Here is a 24,706-nt window from a genome sequence, read left to right as displayed (position 1 = left end):
ATGGGCACTTACGTTGTTTCCAGATCTTAGCTATGGTAAATTGTGCTGCTATGAACATAGGAATGCATATATCCTTTCTGATTGGTGTTTCTGGTTTCTTGGGATATATTCCTAGGAGTGGGATTACTGGGTCAAATGGGAGTTCCATTTTTAACTTTTTGAGGAAACTCCATACGGTCTTCCATAGTGGTTGCACCAGTCTGCATTCCCACCAGCAGTGCATGAGGGTTCCTTTTTCTCTGCATCCTCTCCAGCACTTGTCGTTTGTTGATTTGTTGATGATAACCATTCTGACAGGTGGCTATCCATATTTTATTTTTTAATGGGTGATTGTATTTCAATAATGTTACTTGATCCTTTAGACACAAATCCATGTAATAATGAGCTATATTATCGTAGGGTTTATATGCATCTGAATTATAGTTCTTAATTTAATGAAAAGATTTAAACTGTATCTATTTTAAATGTTTTTCTTTTTCTTTTGTGCATATTCTCAATGGATACACCTGAAATTTCAATGGTGAGTTTAACTCAAACTATGATGAATGTAAGTCCTTTGAGTCAAACCACATATATAGCAAAAACTATACATTTGCGTCATTTCCAAAAGAATGACTATTTTTCTGAGTCCCTATGGTTTGGGAATCATTAGTGTTTACAGCAGATATTACAAACATAGTGGTTAACAAGCTGTGGATTCAGTCTGCTGTGGATGTGAATCCCAAGTAGAGTAAAGGGGGAGTAGGGGAGCTACTCCCACGCTATTATAAAGACCTACTAGAGGCCCAGTGCATGGAATTTGTGCATGGCGGGGGGGGGGCAGGTTCCCTCAGCCCAGCCTGCACCCTCTCCAATCCAGGACCCCTTGGGGGATGTCTGACTGCCGGTTTAGGCCCGACCCCTATGGGATCAGGCCTAAACCAGCAGTCAGACATCCTTCTCGCAATCTGGGATCACTGGTTCCTAACCGCTCACCTGCCTGCCTGCCTGATTGCCCTTAACCACTCTGCCTGCCTGCCTGATTGCCCCTAACCACCTCTGCCTGCTTGCCTGATCACCCCTAATTGCTCCCCTGCTGGCCTGATTGCACCCAATTGCTCCCCCCCCTGCTGGCTTGGTTGCCCCCAACTGCCCTCCCCACCAGCCTGGTAGCCCCCAACTGCCCTCCCCTGCTGGTCTCACCATCATGGCTTTGTCCAGAAGGAAGTCAGACATCTGGAAGATGGTCAGTTGACCTGGTCTAATTAGCATATTGCCCTTTTATTAGTATAGATGGGCCTGATTACCAACAGACTCAAACTGGTGAACTCCACGCATGCTACCCTGAGCACTTGGCCCTGGTTGCTTAACACTCATTGCTTGAACTAGTTCTGTTGAAAATTGTGTGGCTAGCTGAAACCATGTTTTCTCTCTTTTTTAAAAATATTTTTATTGATTTCAGAGAGAAAGGGAGAGGGAGAGAGGGATAGAAACATTAATGATGAGAGAGACTCATTGATCGGCTGCCTCCTGCACACCCCACACTGGGGATCGAGCCCACAACTTGAGCATATGCCCAATTACTAAGAAAGGTGTGTTAATAGTTCCCCTATTTGCTTTTGAATTACTTTAAGTACTTTAAATAGTTAGGGAATACAAATCAGGCTTTTGTACCCACCAAACCACTAAAATGGTTCTTGTCAAAGTCACCAGTGACATCCATATTGCAAAATCCAATGGTAATTTCTCAGTTTTCATCTTACTGGGATGCCTCAACAGCATTGGACATAATTCATCACTTCCTCATCTTTGATACACGTTCTTCAGTTTGCCTCTTGGTTTTCTTCTTATCAGACTCTTGGCTTCTTTTTATAAAGACTTTTTTTTTCACGGATTCATCCTTGTTTCTCTTTATCTATAATTTACTCATTTCCTAAATGACCTTAAGTACCATTCACATGGTAAGAACTCCCTAATTAGTATCTCCAGCTACAGCCATTCCTCCTGAATTCCAGAACTGCATTTCTTTCTTTTTTAAAACATATTTTATTGATTTTTTACAGAGAGGAAGAGAGAGGGATAGAGAGCTAGAAACACTGATGAGAGAGAAACATCATCAGCTACCTCCTACACACCTCCTACTGGGGATGTGCCCGCAACTAAGGTACATGCCCTTGACTGGAATCGAACCTGGGACCTTTCAGTCCGCAGGCCGACGCTCTATCCATTGAGCCAAACCAGTTAGGGCTTCTTTCTTTTTTAAATATCATTATTGATTCCAGAGAGGAAGGGAGAGGGAGAAAGAGATAGAAACATCAATGATGAGAGAAAAATCATTGATCGGCTGCCTCCTGCACACCCCACATTGAGGATTGAGCCTGAAACCCGAACCGTGACCTCCTGGTTCATAGATCAACACTCAACCACTGAGCCATGCCAGCTGGGCCAGAATTGTATTTCTTCAGTGGTTTCACTTGAATGTGTGACAGGGGTTCAAAATTCAATATGTCCCAAACTAAGCTCCTGATACCCTACCCCAAACTTGCTTTTTCCATCTCAGTTAATGACTAACTCCTTTGATCATTCTGATTCTAGATATATTGGCCTCTTCACTATTCTTTAAACACACTAACCACTCTGCTTCCCTTAGAGCCTTTGTTCATGCTGTTCCTTCTGCTGGATTTACACGGTTCAGTCTTTCACACCCTTCAGTTCTTTACTTAAAAGTCCCTTTCTCAGTGAGCCTTTCCTATCTGAAATTTAAGTATTCCACCCGGCCAATGTGGCTCAGTGGTTGAACATCGACCTCTAAGCCAGTAGGTCACGGTTCAATTCCCAGTCAGGGCACATTCCCTGGGTTGCAGGCTCGATCCCCAGTGGAGGCATGCAGGAGACAGCTGATTAGTGATTCTCTCATCATTGATGTTTGTCTCTCTCCCTCTCCCTTCCTCTCTGAAATCAATAAAAATATATTTAAAATATGAAATTTAAGTATCCCCACCCTCCAGCACATATCATGCCCATTTCCCTGATATTTTTTCTTTTGCATTTATCACACTCTAACATAGTATGTGCTTTATTTGTCTTGGTTATTTTCTGTCTCCAAGTAGAATGAAAACTATACCAAGACAGGGCTTTTTATCTTTTTTACTCACTGCTGTATCTTTACCACCTAGTTAATACAGGGTCTGGCAGATAAGAGATGCTCAATTAAAATGTATTTAATGAATAATTTAACATGACTTTATTTTTATACTCACTAACCTAATAATTTGAGGTCCTGTTCGTTTGTAATGGAAAGGTACATATAAGTAATTAGTGTGTTGATATAAATTTGCTTTAGAGTTTCACCTAATTTCTGTCTTTTATTTTCAGGTTATTTTGTCTACATGATATGTTACAACCAATATTACCATCATAAGGTCACAAACCTATTAAAACCAGACATCGTCATGGAGCAAGCACAGAAAACAAGCTGGATGACTCATTTGCTAACCTTGTAGAAAGTACATGTGAATTAATTAATTAATATTTTTACATATATATATATTATTTTAAAATACATTTTAAGAAAAAGTATTCACACAAAAATAATGTAAGATTTGTGTTTGTTTTGTAAAACAGATTTTAAACTTGAAGAAATCCCAGTCAACAAGTAAGTTTTTATTTAAAAAAAGATAGCCAATAAGTATGTGTGAGAGGAAGGCACACATGAGAGTAACAATTAGAAAAATAGTTATTTTTGATTTCGATATAGGAATAATTTGTTATAAAACTCTATAGTATGTGAGTTTTTACTTAAAGTAGGAAATTTATTGGTTATATACTAACCCAATTTTTGTAGGTAAAGTTCTTGGTTAAAGTATTCTGTATTGCGTGGTTCTCCTTCTACCCCTCTGACAATCCCTTTATGGTTCATGTAAAGGATCTTCTTTTTCTAATCATGTCTTAAATATTGGCACTCTTCATAGTTCTTTGTATTTTTGGTTCTTTTCTTTATTATATAGACTGTATTGAATCAGTAATACTCATATTTTATTTTATAAACAAAGACAATAAAACTACCAGATTAGCATTACATGATAATCAACATTATTTCATTGAGTTAATAGCTACATTTTCAGCACCCCCAGCAGACACATGGAAACCAAAGGAAGGCAGGAAAAAATATTAACAATATTAATAATGTGGATTGTAAGGTTAAAAGCACTAACAGAATAAAGAGGGATATCATTTAATGATAAAAGGCACTATCTATGGGGCTAGAAGTTTTAATAGCTTATACACAAAGCTAAATACATAAAGCTGAGATTATTAGAAATACATGGAGAAGGATGCAGTAGTAATGGGTGGTTGCAAACCACCTCATTCATTATTAGATCAAATAGACAAAATACAAATAAGGACACAGAAGAACCTGAATAATACATAGTAAGTAAATAATAAACTTACTTGTGCACACACACAGAAACGCAGAATGTTCATTTTCTTCCAAGCATTCACAAAGAAAAGCTTAACTAAACACTCAACAGTTTTACAGGCTACATTTTCTCATAATCCAATCAAATTAGAAATAATAAATAGTTACCATGACAATCTTAACTACTAATAAATTTTAAAATATAATCCTTTTGCCAAAGAGGAAACCAAAAGAAAGTTATCTACTATGTAGAGGCAATGAAAAAGAGTACTCTATACCAAAGCTAATGGACCACTGTGAAAGATAAACTCAGAATTTTATCATTGTTCAAAAAAAGAGAAATTAACAATAATATAGTTTTTATAGTAAGAAAATAGATATAAAATAAATATGTATTAGGATGATAACATTTATAAAAATAAAATCTTAAGTTTATAAAATTGCAAACAAAAACTAATAAACCTAAAACATTTCTTTGTAAAGTTCAGTAAAATGAACTCCTCTGATTAAACAGAAAGAGAATGTAAAAGTCTATAACATGAGGAATAAGAGAGCTGATGTAGGAGAGATTAAAATATAAGTGAATACTCTGCAACTGTTTGGCAACAACATAGTTGAAAATCTAGTGAAACGTGATGATTTCCAAGCAAAATAGAAATGACAAATTCATCTGAGAAGAAGTGGAAGCATACAGACAGCAATCATCACGTAAGTTTTTGAAGAAGGTATTGAAGATTGGCCAATGCATCCTGGGTTCATGGTTGAATGTTAGCCCTTAAAGATGAGGAAATTTCAATTCCAGGCTATTGAGAAAAAGGCAAGATCTACAATTCAATGTATGAAATGGTGTAACTTTAATATCAAAGTACAGCAAAGAGAGGAAACTGCTGATCAATCTCATTTATTATAGATGTCAGAATTCTACATAAAATATTCCCAAATAAAATCCAGGAATATATTTTAAAATTCCACTACCTGTACAGACTGCTGCTTTTCTCTTGGAGCATGCCAAGTGAAACACCCTGGACTGTTGTCATGGAGGTGGTATAATGAAAAGTGATTTGTCTTGGACGTGTTTTGGAGGTAGAATTGATAGCACTGGGTATTAGAGGTGAGAGGGAAAGAGATTAAGGGATTGGTGCTTAGGTTTTTGGCTTGCACTATTATAGGGATGATGGTGTCACATATTAGGATGAGAAAGAGTTTTAAGTTGAATTAAGTTCCATTTTGACATGATTAACATATGTATTAGACATCCAAGAGGCAGGTAGACATATGAATCTGAATATTAAGGTTGGAGATAAAAATTTGTGAGACTTAAATGTAAGTCGTGAAACCATAAAAATCCTAGAAGAAACCATAGGCAGCAAAATCTCAGACATCCCTCATAGCAGTGTTTGCTGATACATCTAGGGCAAGGGAAAAAACTTAAAAATGGAACTTCATCAAAATAAAATGCTTCTGCACAGCTAAAGAAGCCATCTAGAAAATGAAAAGGGAGCCGACTGTATGGGAGAACATATTTGCCAATGATGCATCTGATAAGTGGTTAATTTCCAAAATATATAAAGAACCCATACAAGAGGAAGACGAACAGTCCAATTAAAAACTGAGCAAAGGACCTAAATAGACATTGCTCCAAAGATGACATAAAGATGGCAAAGAGAGATGAAAAAATGCTCAGTCACTAATCATCAGAGAGATACAAATTAAAATGACAATGAGGTATCACCTCATACCTGCCAGTATGGCTATCATCACCAAATCAACAAATGACAAGTGCTGGCAAGGATGTGGAGAAAAGGGAACCCTAGTACATTGTTGGTGGGAATTCAGACTGGTGCAGCCACTATGGAAAACAGTATGGAGTTTCCTCAAAAAATTAAAGTGGAACTCCCATTTGACCCAGTGATCCCACTTCTAGGAATATATCCTAAGAAGTCTGAAACACCAATCAGAAAGAATGTATGCAACCCTATGTTCATAGTAGTGCTATTTATAATAGCTAAGATCTGGAAACAGCCCAAGTGCCCATCAGTGGATGAGTGGATAAAAAAGCTGTGATACATTTACACAACGGAATACTATCTATAATAATAAAAGTGTCATATGCTAATTAGACCGGACAGCTGAACGACCTTCCAGATGTCCTTCTGGACGAAGCCAGGACTGCAAGGGCTGAGGCAAGCCATCACACCAGCAAGGGCTGAGCCCCTTGCACAAATTTCGCATGCATCGGGCCTCTAGAACAACTATAAAAAAGAAGGATCTCTTACTCTTTGAGACAGCATGGAGGGACCTGGAGATGGTTATACTAAGCGAAATGAGCCAGTCAGAGAAAGACAAGTATCACATGATCTCACTTATATGTGGAATCTAACAAAATAGATCCAGAGTCATTGAAGCATGCAACAGACTGATGAATTCCAGAGGGAAGGGGGGTGGGAAGAGATTAACCAAAGAGCTTGACAGTAGTGCAGTGAAGGCCTGCGGAAGGGGCGGGAGCAAGGTGGAGGGAGTCAATGCGGGGGGGGGGGGGAAGGGAACATCTGTAATACTTTCAACGATAAAGATAAATTTTTAAAACGTGTGAGTTGTAAATGTAGTAGTTAAAGCCATAAGACTAAATTAACTCATCTTGTTAGAGAACAAAGAGGATAATGGTAGGTCCAGAATTGAACTTTCAAAACATCCTAAAATTGAAGAGGTTGAATAGAGCAGGCATGTGTCAAGGATTGACGAAAAGAAAATACAAACAATGGATCAGGAATAAATGTAGCACTGGACCTTTAAATAATAACACTGGAAGCTGGAAGACAACACTTCAACCTTTTAAAAATTTTTAGTGAAATTTACTTCCAATCTAAAATTCATTACTCAGCCCTGGCCGGTGTGGCTCAGTTGGTTTGAGCTTCGTCCTGTGCACCAAAAGGTGGCAAGTTTGATTCCCTGTGATGGCACATACCCAGGTTGTGGGTTCCATTCCCATGGGGATGAGTGTGGGAAGGGCAACTGATGGGTATCTCACATCAATGTCTCTCTCTCTCTCGCTCTCGCTCTCGCTCTCGCTCTCTCCCTCCCTTCCTCCCCCCTCCCTTACTTTCTCAATGGAAAAAAAAATATCCTCAGGTGAGGATTAACAACAACAAAAAGTTCAGAAAAACTAATTTAAAAAATAAAATAAAAATCTGTACTCAGACAAGCTCTCAACCAAATGCAAGAGATAAACATGTTCAGACACCCCAAATCTTTGTTAAAAATCCTATTGTGCACCTTCGCTCAGGAAGCTCCTACAGGGTGTGCTCCAGCAAACTGGAAAAGTAAGCTAAGAAAGAGGAACACATGAGGTTCAGGGAAACAGAGCCAGCCTTTCTTAAGTGAGAGGCGAAGGGAAGTCACAATACAACAATGATGGAGGTCCCAGGGCGACATTGATACAGCAGCCAGTTTAGATTGGAACAGAAGGATATAGAGTCCCAGGACAGATGTGTTCGAGAGTAGGCTCCTAGTCCTGCCATTAATTAACTGTAGGATCTTTAGCAACAGAATTGCCTTCTCTGAGACTCAGTTTGGTCTTCCATACAATGAGAATTTATATTACTCACTTCACATGGTTGTTATGAAAATTAAATGATAAACTTAAGATTGTGAAAACATGTAATAGAGCCTGGCAAGAAGAGATGTCCAATAAGAGTTTGTTTCCTTTTCTTTCTATTTATTCTTTTATTTATACATAATATTTTCTTTATGGCATCATTTTTCTCATAACTAATAACTCTAATGCTATGAAGTAGATAGGGAAGCATTGTTTATCCCCAATTACAAATAAGGAGGTTGAGTTATCTAATCAAGGTTATACAGCAGGGGTGGGGAACGTCCGTATAAGGCCCGAGAAATCATGTGGTCTGGTCCTGCCAAGGCATTAGGGGTGAGTTAATGAAAGGTTTGACCAAATACAGCAGGCTAATTTTTAAACTGATAATTTTGCATGGCCCTCGAATGATAGCATAAATATCCAAATGGCCCTTGGCAGAAAAAAGGTTCCCCACCCCTGTTATTAAGCTAGTGAATAGCCTGGTGGGGCTCAGAATTCAGTTCTTGTGCCCTTTTGACCCCCCATTGTGCAGACTCCTCGTTTTTATTTTCTCGAAAACTATTAAAATAGTTTAGACTAAAATGTATCCATTCAAGTCACTTTATTTATGGGAAACTGCTTCTATTGAATTTTAATTTGGCATTCTCTAGCATACTTAAACTGAAACATTTAGTTTGTAATGATAACATAATTTCATATAGAAAATAGCCAGTGGCCTTTTTTTTTGGCTGTTTGTGACGCCTTCCTACTATCTCTTACCTGTTGGTAAGCATAAATATTGTCTCAAAGGATATATCCTAGCTAGATGTTTAAATGCTAGGTTTGTCATTCTCCCAGATGGGCTGATTTATAAACCCCACTTTATTTATTTTTGTTGAATTCTTTATTCTTTAAAGTATGACATATGTCTCCTCCCCCGCCCCAGTCCCAGTTTATTTTTTTAAAATTTATCTTTATTGTTGAAAGTATTACAGATGCCCCCTCCTTTTCCCCCTCCACCCTGTCCTCGCCCCCTCCCGGGCCTACAGCACTATTGTCTGTGTCCATGTGTTATGCATATATGTTCTTTGGTGAATCTCTTCCCGCTCCCCCGCCACTTCCCTCTGAGATTCCTCAGTCTGTTCCATGCTTCCTTAACTCTGTCTCTATTTTATAAATCCCACTTTAGATCTGACATGAATTGCCATCAATCTTCAGAGGTGGAGTTTACTGAGAGACTAAACTGGCAGTTGACTATGGAGGACTACCACTACACATCAGACCTTTGGAATCCTGTTTCTGTTTCTCCCATTCTCCACATGGTAAAATGTGTGATGTATTATTACCTTGCATTTTTCTTTTCAATTAGTTTGATATCTATGAATAACATAGCATAGACATTTGGATGAAGGATGTGGGCAGAGAAAGACACGCTTTCTTTTTCCTCAGTTTTAATGTGTTGTGCTAACATTTGTTGTAGACATATTAAACTAACTGTCTCATCAGTTAAAATGTGAAAATTCAAATTTAGGGCTTCCATAAGGTTCGTGGTTCTCTCCCCATCACAGAATCTTCACTTCAACGACTTAGCTCCACACTTATTGAGCACTGACTAGGTATCAGGGAGTGTGCCGAGAGATAAAGATATAGGAGCTGTAGCAAGAAAGGCCTTGCATCAAATAGAGGCATTGAATATTATAAGTGCTAAGGTGGAATACTTTAGAGGGCGGGTTGGTTAACTTCATAAAGGAGCTGGACATGAGGCAAAAGGAGATGAGGTGAATTGACAGTTGTTGATCGGCAAATGGGGCATTCTAAGCGGAGAGAGCAGTGTGAGCAAAGGCAGGAAACTCTATGAGCTATTCGGAGAACTGTAAGTAATTTTACGTGGCTATAATATAATGCATGATGGGTGCAACAAGAGATAAGGCTAGAGTGTTTAACAGGCCAGATCTTGTGCAGGAGTTTGGGTTTTATCTTATAAGCAGTGGGGAGCCAAAGCTATTACATGATCACTTTTGTGTGTGTGTGTGTGTGTGTGTGTGTGTGTGTGTGTGTGTGTGTGTGTAAATATATCTTTATTGATTTCAGAGAGGAAGAGAGAGGGAGAGAGAGATAGAAACATCAATGATGAGAGAGAATCATTGATCGGCTGCCTCCTGCACGCCCCACACTGGGGATTGAGCCCGCAACCTGGGCATGGGGAATTGAACCATGACCTCCTGGTTCAGAGGTTGATGTTCAACCATTGAGCCACTCCAGCCGGGCATCACTTTTATGTTTTTGAAAGATTAGTCTAGGAGGAGTGTGAAAGATGGGGAATAGGGAAATATGATACAGATTGGGCAACTCAGAAATCTTTTCAAGTCATTCAAACAAGAGATCTAGGGTGGCCAGGTCTAGAATGCTATAGTGGTGGCAGTAGATGGAAAGAAAGAGATTTGAGAGATAGATATACAGATAGACTTGACAGGAATTGTTAATAGATTGAAAGTTGAAATAAGAGTCTCCAATAAAATTCAAAAATCTCTGGAAAACAAGTTTTTCTTTAAGTTTGCAACAAACTCTTTTGGCTGGAAAACTTTACCTGAATTATAATGAGGCTATCGTCATTATTTCACTAAGTGTAATTATTCATACATGAATTTTGGATTTGCATTTTGCTAAAGAAATATTAATGTGTTTGATTACAGGGTGCTAGACTAGCTCCCTTGGGGTGTTACTAATATGTTCTATGTGTAATTTGTAATCATCTTTCTAAAATACAAAACATTCTGAATTCCAAAACACATTTGTCCCCAAGGACTTAAAGGATGTGGAGCAGTGGATTGTTGTGAGTATTCAATGAGGTAATACACATAAATTGCTTCGAATGGTGCCTAGGTCACAGTAAGTGCTCCATAAATATTCACTAGCAGTATGATGATGGTGATGGTGACAGTGATGGTGATGGTAGTGATTTTGTGACACAGTACTCCCACCCACTAGTTTATGAAACACAGAGCATTAAATTAAATCTCCTCGGCACCCAGAGAGGGATGTGGAAGTAGGAAGGCAGGGAGAATAAGCACTCCCCCTAACAATAATGAAGATGCTCTGGGGCAGTGGTCGGCAAACTCATTAGTCAACAGAGCCAAATATCAACAGTACAACGATTGAAATTTCTTTTGAGAGCCAAATTTCTTAAACTTAAACTATATAGGTAGGTACATTGTTATTAACTTAATTAGGGTACTCCTAAGGCTTAGGAAGAGCCACACTCAAGGGGCCAAAGAGCCACATGTGGCTCGTGAGCTGCAGTTTGCCGACCACGGCTCTGGGGGATTGTGAAAATGCTGGGCATACTTCCTTGACCAAATTTTCTAGAACCTTGCTACACTTTCTTTTTCTCAAGCTTCAACATGCATGTGACTCACGGGGGTGGGTGGGTGGTGGGTAGTGGTGGTGGTGGTGGTGATTGAGATTCCCCATTTCTGGCCAGCTCCCAACTGATGTTGATGCTTTGGGTCCACGGATCAGACTCTGAGTAGTAAGTGTCTGTTAATAAAGCACAAGCTGTGAGAATAGAAATTATTTATGATACAGTTACCAATTTGGTTTAGATAATATGTATCAAAAATGGAGAAAAATGTTTATAGCAGAATGAGGAGCCAAGGTACAAGAATATTTTGGGAAAGATCTGAAAGATTGATAGTAATAATGCATTTTTTAAATGTATTTTTATTGATTTCAGAGAGAAAGGAAGAGGGAGAGAGAGAGAGAGAAATATCAATGATGAGAGAGAATTATTGATCAGCTTCCTCCTGCACTCCCCGCACTGGGGATCGAGCCTGCAACCTGAGCATAAGTGCCCTGACCGGGAATCAAACCATGACCTCCTGGTTCATAGGTCAATGCTCAACCACTGAGCCACGCTGGCCAAGATTAAACATGTATTTTTGCCTCTTTGTTCAAGTTCTTCTGGCCAGTCTCTAGCACTCTGGGATAAGTCTAAGGTCAAAGACCACTGCTGTCTCTCATATTACATCACTTAGCAGTACACAAAGAGACGAAGACCAGGATTAAAGTTGTGACTGGTATAGACAAGGAGACTAAATCAGGGTTGAAAGCCAGGCATAATTTGACATCACACTCGTAGCACTAAATACTGTATGTCACTACTTTTTGTCTGCTGTGATGAAAGCCAAATTCTCTTTATTTTTCACATTATCTCATATACCCAACTGATATCATAACCAAAGACTGGAAGGAACATTGAAAAATTAAGAAGGTTTTATTTGTTGGAGGTAGTGAGATTGTGGTTGACAATTTTTTTTGTTTTGTTTACTAATGTTATTTTCTTAGTTATACAGCATGAACAGGAGAGTCATAACTATTTATTATCTAAAAGGCCATATTTCTCTTGGATGTGTAATGTTGTCCAAGCAAATTCCCACTCCTCAGGAAAATTGAGCTCCTGTGAAGTCTGCTATGATTTCCAACACAACATACCAGTAATTAGAAGTCCTTAAAACTCCTAAATTTCTCATGCTCAGGGAAAGACCATTGTTCTGGTTAGGAACTATTCGCTATATTTTTCCTCAATATTAAATAGATAGAATGTTTTCTGTATCTTATAATATTTCTTATTGAATATAAGTAGAAACTGTACTGTATAGTAACTGACACTTTGCTTCAAGGTACCAGTCCCAGTACCCTGTCCAGTGAATTCAGAGCAAGAGCCTGTGTATGGAGTGGTAAGAAAAAACCTTTTAATATATCAAAAGTGGGAGATAGAGTAAAAACTCCCCATGGCTTGCACTAACAGAAAACAACATGATCCTATATAATAAAAGGCTAATATGCAAAATGACCAAATGTTATTATGACCGGTTGCTATGATGTGCACTGACCACCAGGGGGAAGACGCTCAACACAGGAGCTGCCCCCTGGTGGTCAGTGTACTCCCACAGGGGGAGCGCTGCTCAGCCAGAAGCCGGGCTCATAGATGGCAAACGCAGCAGCAGTGGCAGGAGCCTCTCCTGCCTCCACGGCAGCGCTAATGATGTCTGATTGCTCGCTTAGGCAGGGAGCAGACCTAACCCATCAGTCAGACATCCCCCAGTATTCCCAGAGTGCGAGAGGGCACAGGCCAGGCTGAGGGATCCCTCCAAGTGCATGAATTTTATGCACTGGGCCTCTAGTGTATATATATATAATTTAAAATGGAAGGTAATTCATCTGTATCCTTTCCTTACATTGGAAAAAGAAATAGCCCTCTTTTTCTTTGTATTTTTAAAAATATGTTTGTATTGATTTCAGAAAGGAAGGGAAGGGGTGAGAGAGAGAGAGAAACATCAATGATGAGAGAGAATCATTGATCATCTGCATCCTGCATGCCCCACACTGGGGATCAAGCCCACGACCTGTGCATGTGCCCTAGTAGGGAATTGAACTGTGACCTCCTGGTTCATAGGTCAGTGCTCAACCATTGAATCACACCAGTTGGGCTATATAACCCTCTTTTTCACAAAGGCACTGTGAAATAGCTAAATGGAATAGAGAAAGCGACCCTAGAAATGTGGAAGAGGAGGGATGTGTGTAAGTGGAAAACTGTTCCAGAATTAATAGATAATCCAAAATAGGAATAACTAATATGCACATAATAGAGATTCAAGTATAACTGAATTTACATTCTTGGTTTTTACCAAGAGTTATGAGCTACTGTTTGCTGCCATATTTCCTTTCTTTTTGCAAAGGTTTTTTTGTTGTTTGATTTTGTTTTGTTTAACTTGCCATTTGCTGTTTGGGGTCACTTCTGCTTTGCATCAAGCAGGTAAAAAGTAAGTGGACATTAATAAGGCTGATTTTTTTCTTATTGTGCAAGACTTCCATGGGAGAAATTATTAATACAGGTGGAATATCTGGCATTTTTCTGATTTTGAGCTTTTTATCCACCTTTTCTCTAACTAATTTTAGTCTGTTATTTCTGTTCTGCCTGTTTGACGATGTTTTCATAATTCAGAATTTTTCTTTACATAGTTAAACATTGTTTGCAGTCACCAGTTCTCCTTTTTATAGCTGTGATGCATTGCATCAATTTCATGGGATGTAACACAGATAATGGAAGCTCTGAAGTCATCCAGTCTGCAAATCTCACCACCAATTCACTCAACTTATGTTTTTGTTGTTGATGTCAATTTGGAAAAATGTAAAAAATACAGGAAAGTAGACAGGATAACAAACATCTGTACTTCAGCATCTTGAATTACCAAATGTTCACCTTTTTATCACAATTTTTTTCAGATCATTTGAAAATGAAATTTAAAAAAATATGTTTTTATTGATTTCAGAGAGGAAGGGAGAGGGAGCATGAGAAACATCAATGACGAGAGAGAATCATCAATCGGCTGCCTCCTACACGCCCCCTACTGAGGATTGAGCCCACAACCCAGGCATGTGCCCTGACTGGAATCGAACTAGCGACCTCTTGGTGCGTGGGTCGATGCTCAACCACTGGGCCACACCAATTGGGCCTTCACATTTAACTTTTACATGTTCATATGAACTGACATAACCTGTAACTAAAATATTTCATCAAAGATACATACATACCATTATATACTTAACATGTTCCATGTCTACCTATAAACTTCCCTTCCTTCCCTTTCCCATGAGGATTATTGGCCTGGAGATGTAGGAGTTTTCTTTTTCATAGAGAGTCCCTGCTTTTCAAGAGCTATTCTTTAGGTCTTCTCACTTCACTCGTTATCACTAGCAACTACTTCACAGATCTATTTCTCTCTCTCTCTCTCTCTCTCTCTCTCTCTCTCTCTCTCTCTCTCTCTCTCATTTGACATTTAACATTCCTTTCAGTTGACATCCATCAACTGTAATAATTACTCTAGACTGGAGGAACTACCTATCCTCTTGGTGCTATTGTATTAGGAGAGCAATTAAATACTAACTAAGTTTTCACTTTTTGTTTTCTTTTCCATTCGAATTCATAGATTCCAGCTTCAGTGGGAGCTCCTTTCCCAATATCACTTCCATCCATGGATTATACCCGGCAAGACTTAGAGGCCAACAAACCTCCCACTCGCCTCACAGAACATTAGGTATGTTTGAGCTGTCGCTCCTCAGAGCCTTGGTAGAGATGTGCAGTCACTGGAGGCAGGACCAGGGTTAGAACTGAGTTTTACAATATGTACATCTGTTGTGCACTGTTGGTCTCCCATGGAAGAAAAACGAATTCGAACGTTTTCATCCTTGTAGAAAGACACAGATCTGTGCAGACCTGGTCCTCTACAAACCTGTGTTGTTAAACCACAACTAGGTTCTGATAGCTATTCAGCAATCCTTTTATTCATTCATTTAACAAACCCAACTGTGATCAGTGCCAAAGGGGCAGGTCACTCAGCCTGGAGTTTCAAGGACAACTTCCCAAGGAAGTGATACCTAAGTTTAATGCTAAGATTTAAAAAATAGTCAGTGGAGTAAGGAAAAGCTATTCCAGACAAACATATAAACAGATAAGGAAGCACAAAGCACTATGTGGGGGTCACAGGAGGGAATGATTAATTCAGGGATGGAAGATTCAGGGCAATGAGTATCAAATGATAAGGAGAATCTCAACTAGTAGATGTATAGACAGAAGTTTGATACTACAGGCAGAGAATATAGCTTGACCATGGAAGTGGAAGCAGGCAGTGGTAATATGGATGAGTGTAGAAAGATTTACCTACCTATCTTTCTTTCAAGTAGGTACAATTCATGTAGAAGTACCGAAGCAAAACCACTGGAATTCAGTGATGGGGGGAAAAAAATGGTCATCTCTCTACAACCGGAACAAAATCATCCACATCTTCCAAGTAAAATAAACATGCAATACTGTTGAGATCTCTCCAATTCAATATCTTGGAGGTGATGCATTCTATTTCTCTTGTTTAACTAGTTATTCTTCAAAATGATCAAAACCTAAAGTTAGTATCTTACTCTTCCTTCCAAAATAACATTAGGAACTTAGGACACTTTTACATTTTTAAATTACAAGGGCATTTCTAACCAACTTGTATAGTCTGGTGGTCAAATATTTTACACTTCTGAAATTAAGAGTATTAGTATTTATAGAAACAGTTTTTGTTTAGATTTAGCTATGTGTTTAGAATTTGTTGTTTACTACCCCTTCTTGCATTGAAATAATTTCCCTCTCCTTTAACATCTTTTAGAAGTTCATTTACTTTATTTATGCTGGTGATAAACGTAATTTTTGTTTGTGTAAAAATATATTTATTCACATTTTAAAAATAAATTTTAAATTGATGTACATATACAAGCTCTGAAAACGTGTTTTTAATATATATTTTTATTGATTTCATAGAGGAAGGAAGAGGGAGAGATAGAAACATCAGTGATGAGAGAATCATTGATTGACTGCCTCCTGCATGCCCCCCACTGGGGTTCGAGCCCACAACCCAGGCATGTGCCCTTGACCAGAATCAAACCATGGACCCTTCAGTCCGCAAGCCAAAGCTCTTTCCACTGAGCCAAACCGGCTAGGGCTGAAAATATTCTTATACAAGTCTTTTTGTGTACAATTGTGGATATATCTCTTGGGTAAATACCTAGGAGTAGAATGGCTGGGTCGTATAGTAGGTGTTGGTATAAAATTAAAACTGGCACAGCATGATGGACCTGGAAAATATTATGCTAAGTAAAAGAAGCCAAACTGAGAAAGACAAATATCACATGCTCTCCCTTATTTGTGGAATCTAATGAACAAAATGAATTGACCAACAAAATAAGACCCAATGCAGGGAGGCATGGAACAGACTGACATACTTCAATGAGTGGTGAGGGAATGAGAAGAGATAAACCAAAGAACTTATGTATGTATATGCATAGCCCATTGACATGGGCAATAGGGTGGTAAAGACCTGGGGGTGGGGGGTGGGTAGGGACTGAGAGGAGTGGGGGAACGGAGGGAAAATGGGAGATATCTAATACTCTCAACAACAAAAATCTATTTAAAAATGAAAAATAAATAAAATTAAAACTGCCACCCTTGCCAGGTAGCTCAGTTGGTTGGAGCAATGGCCCATTGTTCTAGGGTTGCAGGTTTGATCCCTAGTCAGTCAGGGTACATACAAGAATCAACCAATGAGTGCATAAAAAAGTGGAACAACCAATCGATGTTTCTCTCTCTCTCTCTCTCTCTCTCTCTCTCTCTCTCTCTCTCTCTCCCTCTCTCTCTCTTTCTCTCATCAATGACAATTTTTAAAAAATTAAATTAAAACTGCCAAAAGTTTTAAAAAAAACTACCACTTTATCCCACCAGCAATGTATAAGAATTCTAGGTGCTCCAAGTTCTGGCCAACAGTTACTGCTATTAAAATTGTAAATTTTGGCCATTCTAGTGAGTTTGTAGTAATATAACATGAAGTTTCATTTACATTTCCCTGATGATTAAGCAACTTTTCACATACTTATTGACCATTCCAATATCGTTTTTTGTGAAGTGTGCAACTATTTTGTCCCCTTTAATGCTTTTCTTTGTTTTTAATTATTGGTTTATAGTTTTTTAATATATTCTGAATATTAATTATATTAGATATACTATGGAAATAATTTCTCCTAGACTGTGACTTGCCTTTTCACTTATTTATTTATCTTATTTTTTAAATATGTTTTTATTGATTTCAGAAAGGAAGGGAGAGGGAGAGAGTGACATAAATGATGAGAGAGAATCATTGATCTGCTGCCTCCTGCACGCCCCCTACTGGGGATTGAGCCCACAATCAGGCATTTGCCCTTGACTGGAATAGAACCTAGGACCCTTCCCTCTGCATGCCAATGCTTTATCCACTGAGCTAAACCAGCTAGGGTGCCTTTCCACTTTTTTGATGGTATCATTTGATGAGAAGATATTTTCTAATTTTGAAGTCCAATTTGTCAAGTTTTTCTTTTATGATTAGTGCTTTTGGTGTCTTCAGAAATATTTGATTATCCCAACATCATAAAGATATTCTGCATTTCTCCTCTAGAAGATCTATAGCTTTAGCTTTTATGTTTAGATCTATGGTCCATGTAAAATACGTTTTTTTTTAAAATCTTTATTGTTGAAAGTATTACATATGTCCGCTTTTTTCTCCCATTGACTATATCCCACCACGCCTCCCACCCCAGGTCTCCACTACCCTATTGTCTGTGTCCGTGGGTTATGTATATATGCATACAAGTTTTTTGGTTGCTCTCTTCCCACCCACCCACCCATGCATCCCCTGCCATGTAAAAATACATTTTTATGTTTGGTGACAGGTAAGGGTAGAGATTTACTTTTCCATATAGTTATCTAGTTGTTCCTGCCACATTTGTGAAAATCAACTTTCTTTCTCTTGGACTGACTTGGTACATTTCTAAAAAATTGATTGACAACATGGGGACATAAGCATAGCATAAGGAATATAGTCAATGATCCTATATAATAAAAGCCTAATATGCTAAGTGTCCGGTCTGCCGTTCAACCAATCAAAGTGTGATATGAAATGAAATGCTAAGGCCACTCAACCACTTGCTATGACACGCGCTGACCACCAGGGGGCAGCGTGGAACTTGTGCAGCCAGCTCCCAATGGGCCCCAATGAGAGCAGGATGGTGGAGCAGGTGAGCAGGCGGTGCCAGGCCAAGGCGGGGTGCCAGGCAGGGCTGTGGGGCTGTGAGGCTGGGGTGTGAGCTGGGGCTGTGAGGCTGGGGGCACAAGCTGGGGCCCTATCCCCATAGGCCAACCCAAGGGACCCCACCCGTGCATGAATTTGTGAACTGGGCCTCTAGTGTTCATAATAAAGCTTTATGGTTCTAACTTCCCCTTCCCTTGACTCCCTTTCCCCTCTATAAATACCGCATGTCAACTGATGGTCATTGGCACCAATTCACCACCATTAGGAATCCCCAATTTGTGGTGCAGTGAAGCAATAAACTTTATTCAGTGCAAAGAGCTCAATTGTGATACAGCACAGCTGGGACCATGGAACAGCTTAATCGCGTTACACCTCAGTTCAGAAGCAGTAGGGCTGTGAAACAGCACAGCTGTGAGGCGGCCCTGGGGCAGGTGGCCTCAGGGAGAGGCCCATTTCCAGCTACACAGCTCTGCCCTGGTCTGCTCCCTCTGCTCACATCTGGATGGGTCTGCTCTGCAGGGGTCCCTGGCAAGACGTCTTGGGTGTTGCAGCTCCAGCTGAAGAAACATAGTCTTCTTTGGTGGAAAGGGAAAGTGCTCTCTCTGAGCCAGAGGGGGGCTGCCTTATGTAGACAGAAGCCCCTGCCCCTCGTCCCTGATTAGTCCATCTCTAAATTCTCCCAGTTTGATTGCTCCAAAAAACACTGTCCTGATTGTTCAGAATGGAGCTGCTCTGATTGGTCAGCGAGGATGCTGATGGGATATAGCTGCACAGCTGTGATTGGACAGGGAATGCCTCAGTCCTACTGGTTGAACTAGAACTCCAGGAACTCCTTTATAAAGGCTGGCCCAGATGCCAGAAACACAGTGCAGGCAGGCAGTTCAGTGCAGGAGGCAGGTCACTTGGTGCAGGCTTCTCCCTGAAGTGTGGTCTGCATGAGAGACCCTGTTATGAGTTCACTCAGCGAGATAGACCACCACTGACTCAGAATTTAAATTTAAGAGCCTTTATTAAGCTGGCCAGCTGACCACAGTCACAGCACCCTGCCAAAGCAGAGGCTGAACTGCAGCGCTGACTACTACAGGAGTTACATTTTATTATTAAATTTTGTGGAGGCCCAGAGAAAAATGTGTCTTTCAAATTCTGGGCCCCCCAATATGGAGGAAACTCTCTTTATACTTTTTCCAGTCTTTTGTCTCCCAAATTTGGAATGAGACTTCCGGGCCTTCTGAGAAAGAAGGCCTTCGTGCTGGGAAGGGGCCATGAGACCATATCTCAAGGCCTGGCCTGATGTCAGTACCTTCCTATCTGTGTGTTCTAGGAACAGACAGCACAGCATGACCCGTCTGGCCGAAGTGCCAGATATGCAGCCCAGCACATTCCCCACTGGTTTTATGTACATGAGTCAAATCATGGACTCTTTTGGGTCATTGTTGGGGAGGGAGTTATATTGACCCCTCAGGACTATAAGCTTGATAGAATTAATTCTTTGCCAAATAAAGTCAGTGGGCCTGTTTATAAGATAAGGGCCTGGAATGATCTCTAGAGGGTCCAAAGAGTCCTGGGCTCTCTATTTTGCCGGGGCTGTCTTAAGCCGAGTGTGATGAAGCCACGTCGGGATCCTGTCGACCTTGACTGCCGTGGGGGTGGTCCTTTCCAGGTAGGAGTCAGTCCTTGGGTGGCAAATTTCTTTACCCAAACAGAGTCACCATGTTGGGAGGGATGAACCGGATACAGGCAGAACATCTCAGATGTGCTTCTGGTCTGCTTTCTGGGTAGACTGTAAAGCCTGAAAGAACTTGAGTAAACTGGTGAGATGAGTAGTTCAGGGTCTGGAGGAGTCACTAGAATCTGTAAAGGCCCCACTGGTTTTAGGGCAGCCTCCCGGGCTGCTTCGTCTGCAGCCAAGTTCCCTCTTGCTTCTGGGGAGTCAGTGCCAGTTGGCCCATCGTCCTTGCTCTGCTCATGTCTGTCTAACTGCCTACTATATTACCTCAAGGATCCTGGCTCTGAATTCTTTCAGGGAAAATGGGCGTTGGATTTTCTTCTGTAACTACTTCAAGCTGAGGAGGGTCAGAAGTTTCTCTCAGAGCCAAGAGATCCTTGCTGCCTGTCAGAGGGACAATGAGGCCTGGGCATAGAAGTAGGTGGGCTTGTGACCTGGCAGAGACAAACTCTAACAAAGAAAACATTTCAGTTTTAATAACCTCTATTGAAATAGAGTTTTTCTCCTTAAAATTACCCCTCTGTCCATCAAAATACTAATTTATTTATTGTATTCAATTTGGCCTGATTGTTTGCATAAACACAACAAGGATGGTAACTGACTACCTTTGCTGGAATCTCATGAATCTTAATGTGCCCCATAGGGCCAGGAAGCCAAGCCATCCAGCCACCATCAGGCCTGCCTGCAGTATCTGCTGCCCATTGTCCTTGCTTCAAGGCCCTTCTCAGCAGCCCTCCTACTCGTTGCGGCCCAGAGTGCATGGGGGTTCTGCCTCCCCCTCTACTCTGACCAACTGCCAGTGATGGTAGGGCATGGGCCTGATGCTCCAGTGCCAGCTATTTTCAGGGCTCCCAAGCAGGATACCAGGCTTTCTCCATGGCACTCTTATTGGCTTCAAGTCTTCAGAGCTCAGACAGGGCTCCTTAAAACATGATCCTCCAGTCAAAGTTTTCATTCAATAAAACCACTATTGGGAACCGGTCTTATTGAATTCATGCAAAGAAATGTATTGCCATAACTTATTTAGCATTGCCAAATTTTAGAGGAATTACATAAGGAGAAAAAGCCACTGACCTGCCTTAAGATCTTCTGATTTTCCTTGTCAGTCCTTTTTATGGACTTTCCAGAGTTATAACAAAACAGTAACTGTGGCATTTCTTTTATCAGTCCTTCCTAAGTACTTTGGCATAACTATTTACCCTCTGTTTAGGAGGCAGAATATAAATTATTTACTCTTTCTGACTTACTGGCCTGTACCATTTGATTAATTTCCTTTCAACATTTCTCTTCTCCTTATCACATACACAACCTTTCTAAATTTCATACTTTCAAATTAGCCTTTAAATCTTCTTTCTATGTCCTTTAAAAATGCATAACCATGCCTCAGACCTTCTACCCAGTAATTCCTTATTCTTAGAAACCTCAATCCTTTATAGCCAGTATTTCTTAGATTACTAAGAGCAGGTGCTTCCTTCCCTATGCAATTTCAAGTATACTGTATCAGTTTAATTTAGTATTGGAAGGGTTAAAGAGAATAAAACGGGGCAGAGAAAAACTTACTGTGCTTAGTAGAAGCTTTCAGCCTTGAGTTCAGCAGATAAGTAAAAATCAACAAAACTTCTGGTCTGCTTTCCCTGCCGACGGCCCCCCTCTTTTCTGCATTAACCATTTCCTTAGCTCTCTCCCTCCTAGATTTTTCCTTTTGTAAGACCCAGAGACTCAAATCCTTCTCCTCCTTTACTACTTTTGACCTCTCTGACTATCCCCCTGTCCCCCAGCCTAAGGCTCCTCTATCTCAGCAGGCTGAGAGCCTACTACCCTATCTAGTGAATCCTACCGCCACTACCCCATCTCACACCCGCTCCGGAGCAGTTTTCAGCTCTCTTCCTCCCCCAGTTAGAGCGGATGCTGTCCCCAACAGAGACCTACTGTAAAGGGAAAATGTACTAATCTTAACCTAACAAGCCTTTGTTTAAACTTCTTTGGGTTGCAACCTTATACCTTTAAATTAACCCTAGACTTCTAACATTTTAACCTAACACAGCAAAATTATACCTCAGGAAAAAGCAATTAAAAGTTCTCTGCTGTCTTCCCCTTAAAGGAGGGTTTGCCCTATCTTTAAACAAACAACAGAGATAACAAATACACTTATGTGTACAGCCAGATAACACAAAGTAGCTTTCGCTTCACACAGACTCTCATACTTACATTCATACACCAGACAGTCCAAGTTTTGACTTCTACCAAATGTTTACTCAGAGTTTAAGCAATCCAACCAATTCCTGACTAATTGCCTAAGGGAGCTCTATGGTTTCCCAGGAGGTGATCAAGCTCCCCTTCCACTCGCTTGGAGTGGGCCTAATTGATAGGGGGTCGAAGAAGACGACTGACCCTAACCCATTTTGACAAAGACAAAGACAACAAAGAACAAAGACAAAACAAACTAGACAAATGCAACCTAAGGTTGCCCAGAACCTGCAGCTCGCTCCTTGAAGTCCTGAAAATTTTTCAAAAAACATTGCAGCGGGGTGCTCACAGAAGCAGATGACTTTTTGACAACAAACACCAAGATAACAAACACCAGATAGACAAACCCGGTGCAGCCTAAAGCAGCACAAACCAGAGACCCCGGCCACCATGGTGGCCGCGGGTCAGGACCAGAAGTACCGCTGCATTCAGCCCTCCGTATAGGTCCTTCCATGGGACGTCCCAATTCCAGTTTAACGACAGGTCTTCCTTACCTCTCTCGAGAGTCCAGGTGGTTCGGTTTCCGAATTGAAAGTTTTGGGTGGAGTCTCCTCCGCCTCCCTGGAACCCGGGACGGATGCCTCCTTGGTAGTCGTTCCCCACAGGGATGTGGGGTATCTTGCTGCGTGCCCGGCGACAAGTGGGGGAGAGCCTCCTGCCTTGAATAGGGGGTCCCTCTCACCCCTGCCAGGGGAGAGCCTCCTGCCCTAAACAAGGGGTCCCTCTCACCCCTGCCGGGGGAGAGCCTCCTGCCTTAAATAGGGGGTCCCTCTCCTCCCTGCCGGGGGAGAGCCTCCAGCCCTAAATAAGGGGTCCCTCTCCTCCCTGCCGGGGATCTCGCTGGGGCCTCCAAATGTTATGGGTTCACTTAGCGAGGTAGACCACCGACTCAGAATTTAAATGTAAGAGCCTTTATTAAGCTGGCCAGCTGACCACAGTCACAGCACCCTGCCAAAGCAGAGGCTGAACTGCAGCGCTTACTACAGGAGTTACATTTTATTATTAAATTTTGTGGAGGCCCAGAGAAAAATGTGTCTTTCAAATTCTGGGCCCCCCAATATGGAGGAAACTCTCTTTATTTATACTTTTTCCAGTCTTTTGTCTCCCAAATTTGGAATGAGACTTCCGGGCCTTCTGAGAAAGAAGGCCTTCGTGCTGGGAAGGGGCCATGAGACCATATCTCAAGGCCTGGCCTGATGTCAGTACCTTCCTATCTATGTGTTTTAGGAACAGACAGCACAGCTTGACCCGTCTGGCTGAAGTGCCAGATATGCAGCCCAGCACAACCCTTGTGTAGAAATGGCTGCTAAGATAGGTTGTTCTTTTTTTTATTTATTGGTTTTTTTTAAAAAAGTTGAACCCAGTTAGCACCAGGAGCCTTCTTAGTAGATATTTTCTTTTTCAGGGTCCACACCCTCCATCTTGGCATTCAGACCAGTGTGCACGTGTGGCTTGCTGAATTCACATGCACTGGGTTGCAACCCCCTTTTTCCCGAATAAGTCCTTTTTGGTGACGAAACAACTAGTTGATATTATTTTTGAGTTAACACTACCAAGTGATTTATATTTTTAAAATTCTAATATAATGGTCTTGTTTAATTTCACATTCTAAGGTTTTGTTATGACTATATAGAAGCTCCCACTGTCTTCCACCACCAGCCCTATTCCAAGTCTTCAAGCCTCCCCACTATCTCCAGTCCTCAGCCCACCCACCCCGCTAGTCCTACTGCACCGCCCAGTTTCTTCACTCCTCCACATCACTCATATTTCCAGCTCACATCCCCCCTCTCCCCAGTCCTCTAGTACCACCCCTATGTTCAGTCCTCGAGTTTCACCCCCTTCTTTCCAATCTAAAGCCGCTCCCACGTTCCTTACTCCTCTAGATCCACACATCTCCCAGTATCCAGCCCCTACCCTTTCTGAACAGATTCCTGAGTTTGCTAGAAGGACCCAAACCTGACACAGACAACTCCTTGAACTGTCCTTACAGTTCTGGCAGCAGTAGCTTGTTTTCCTGTTTCTGACTTAGTCTGTCCCACGCACCCACCTCCTACCTTTTACCCTCTACATCAGGGGTCCTCAAACTACGGCCTGCGGGCCACATG

General features: G+C 40.9%; 1 protein-coding gene across 1 annotated transcript in view; it reads left to right on the top strand.

Annotated features, from left to right (window-relative positions):
• LOC118654300 (phosphatidylinositol-binding clathrin assembly protein-like) overlaps positions 1-16,197 on the top strand; it is a 35,455-nt gene extending 19,258 nt beyond the window's left edge. The window contains exons 11-16 of the mRNA XM_036305623.1: positions 3,402-3,485; positions 3,604-3,634; positions 9,163-9,295; positions 12,653-12,709; positions 14,963-15,070; positions 15,714-16,197. Coding sequence (XP_036161516.1) covers positions 3,402-3,485; positions 3,604-3,634; positions 9,163-9,295; positions 12,653-12,709; positions 14,963-15,070 — 413 coding nt within the window. The 3' untranslated portion in view covers positions 15,714-16,197. The remainder of the gene's footprint in view (positions 1-3,401; positions 3,486-3,603; positions 3,635-9,162; positions 9,296-12,652; positions 12,710-14,962; positions 15,071-15,713) is intronic.
• Positions 16,198-24,706: the final 8,509 nt, after the last annotated feature.

This window comes from Myotis myotis, unplaced genomic scaffold (genome assembly GCF_014108235.1).
Source record: "Myotis myotis isolate mMyoMyo1 unplaced genomic scaffold, mMyoMyo1.p scaffold_m19_p_4, whole genome shotgun sequence".
NCBI lineage: Eukaryota > Metazoa > Chordata > Mammalia > Chiroptera > Vespertilionidae > Myotis > Myotis myotis.
Note: the sequence above shows the minus strand (reverse complement) of the source record. Positions and strands in the feature narration are given on the sequence as shown.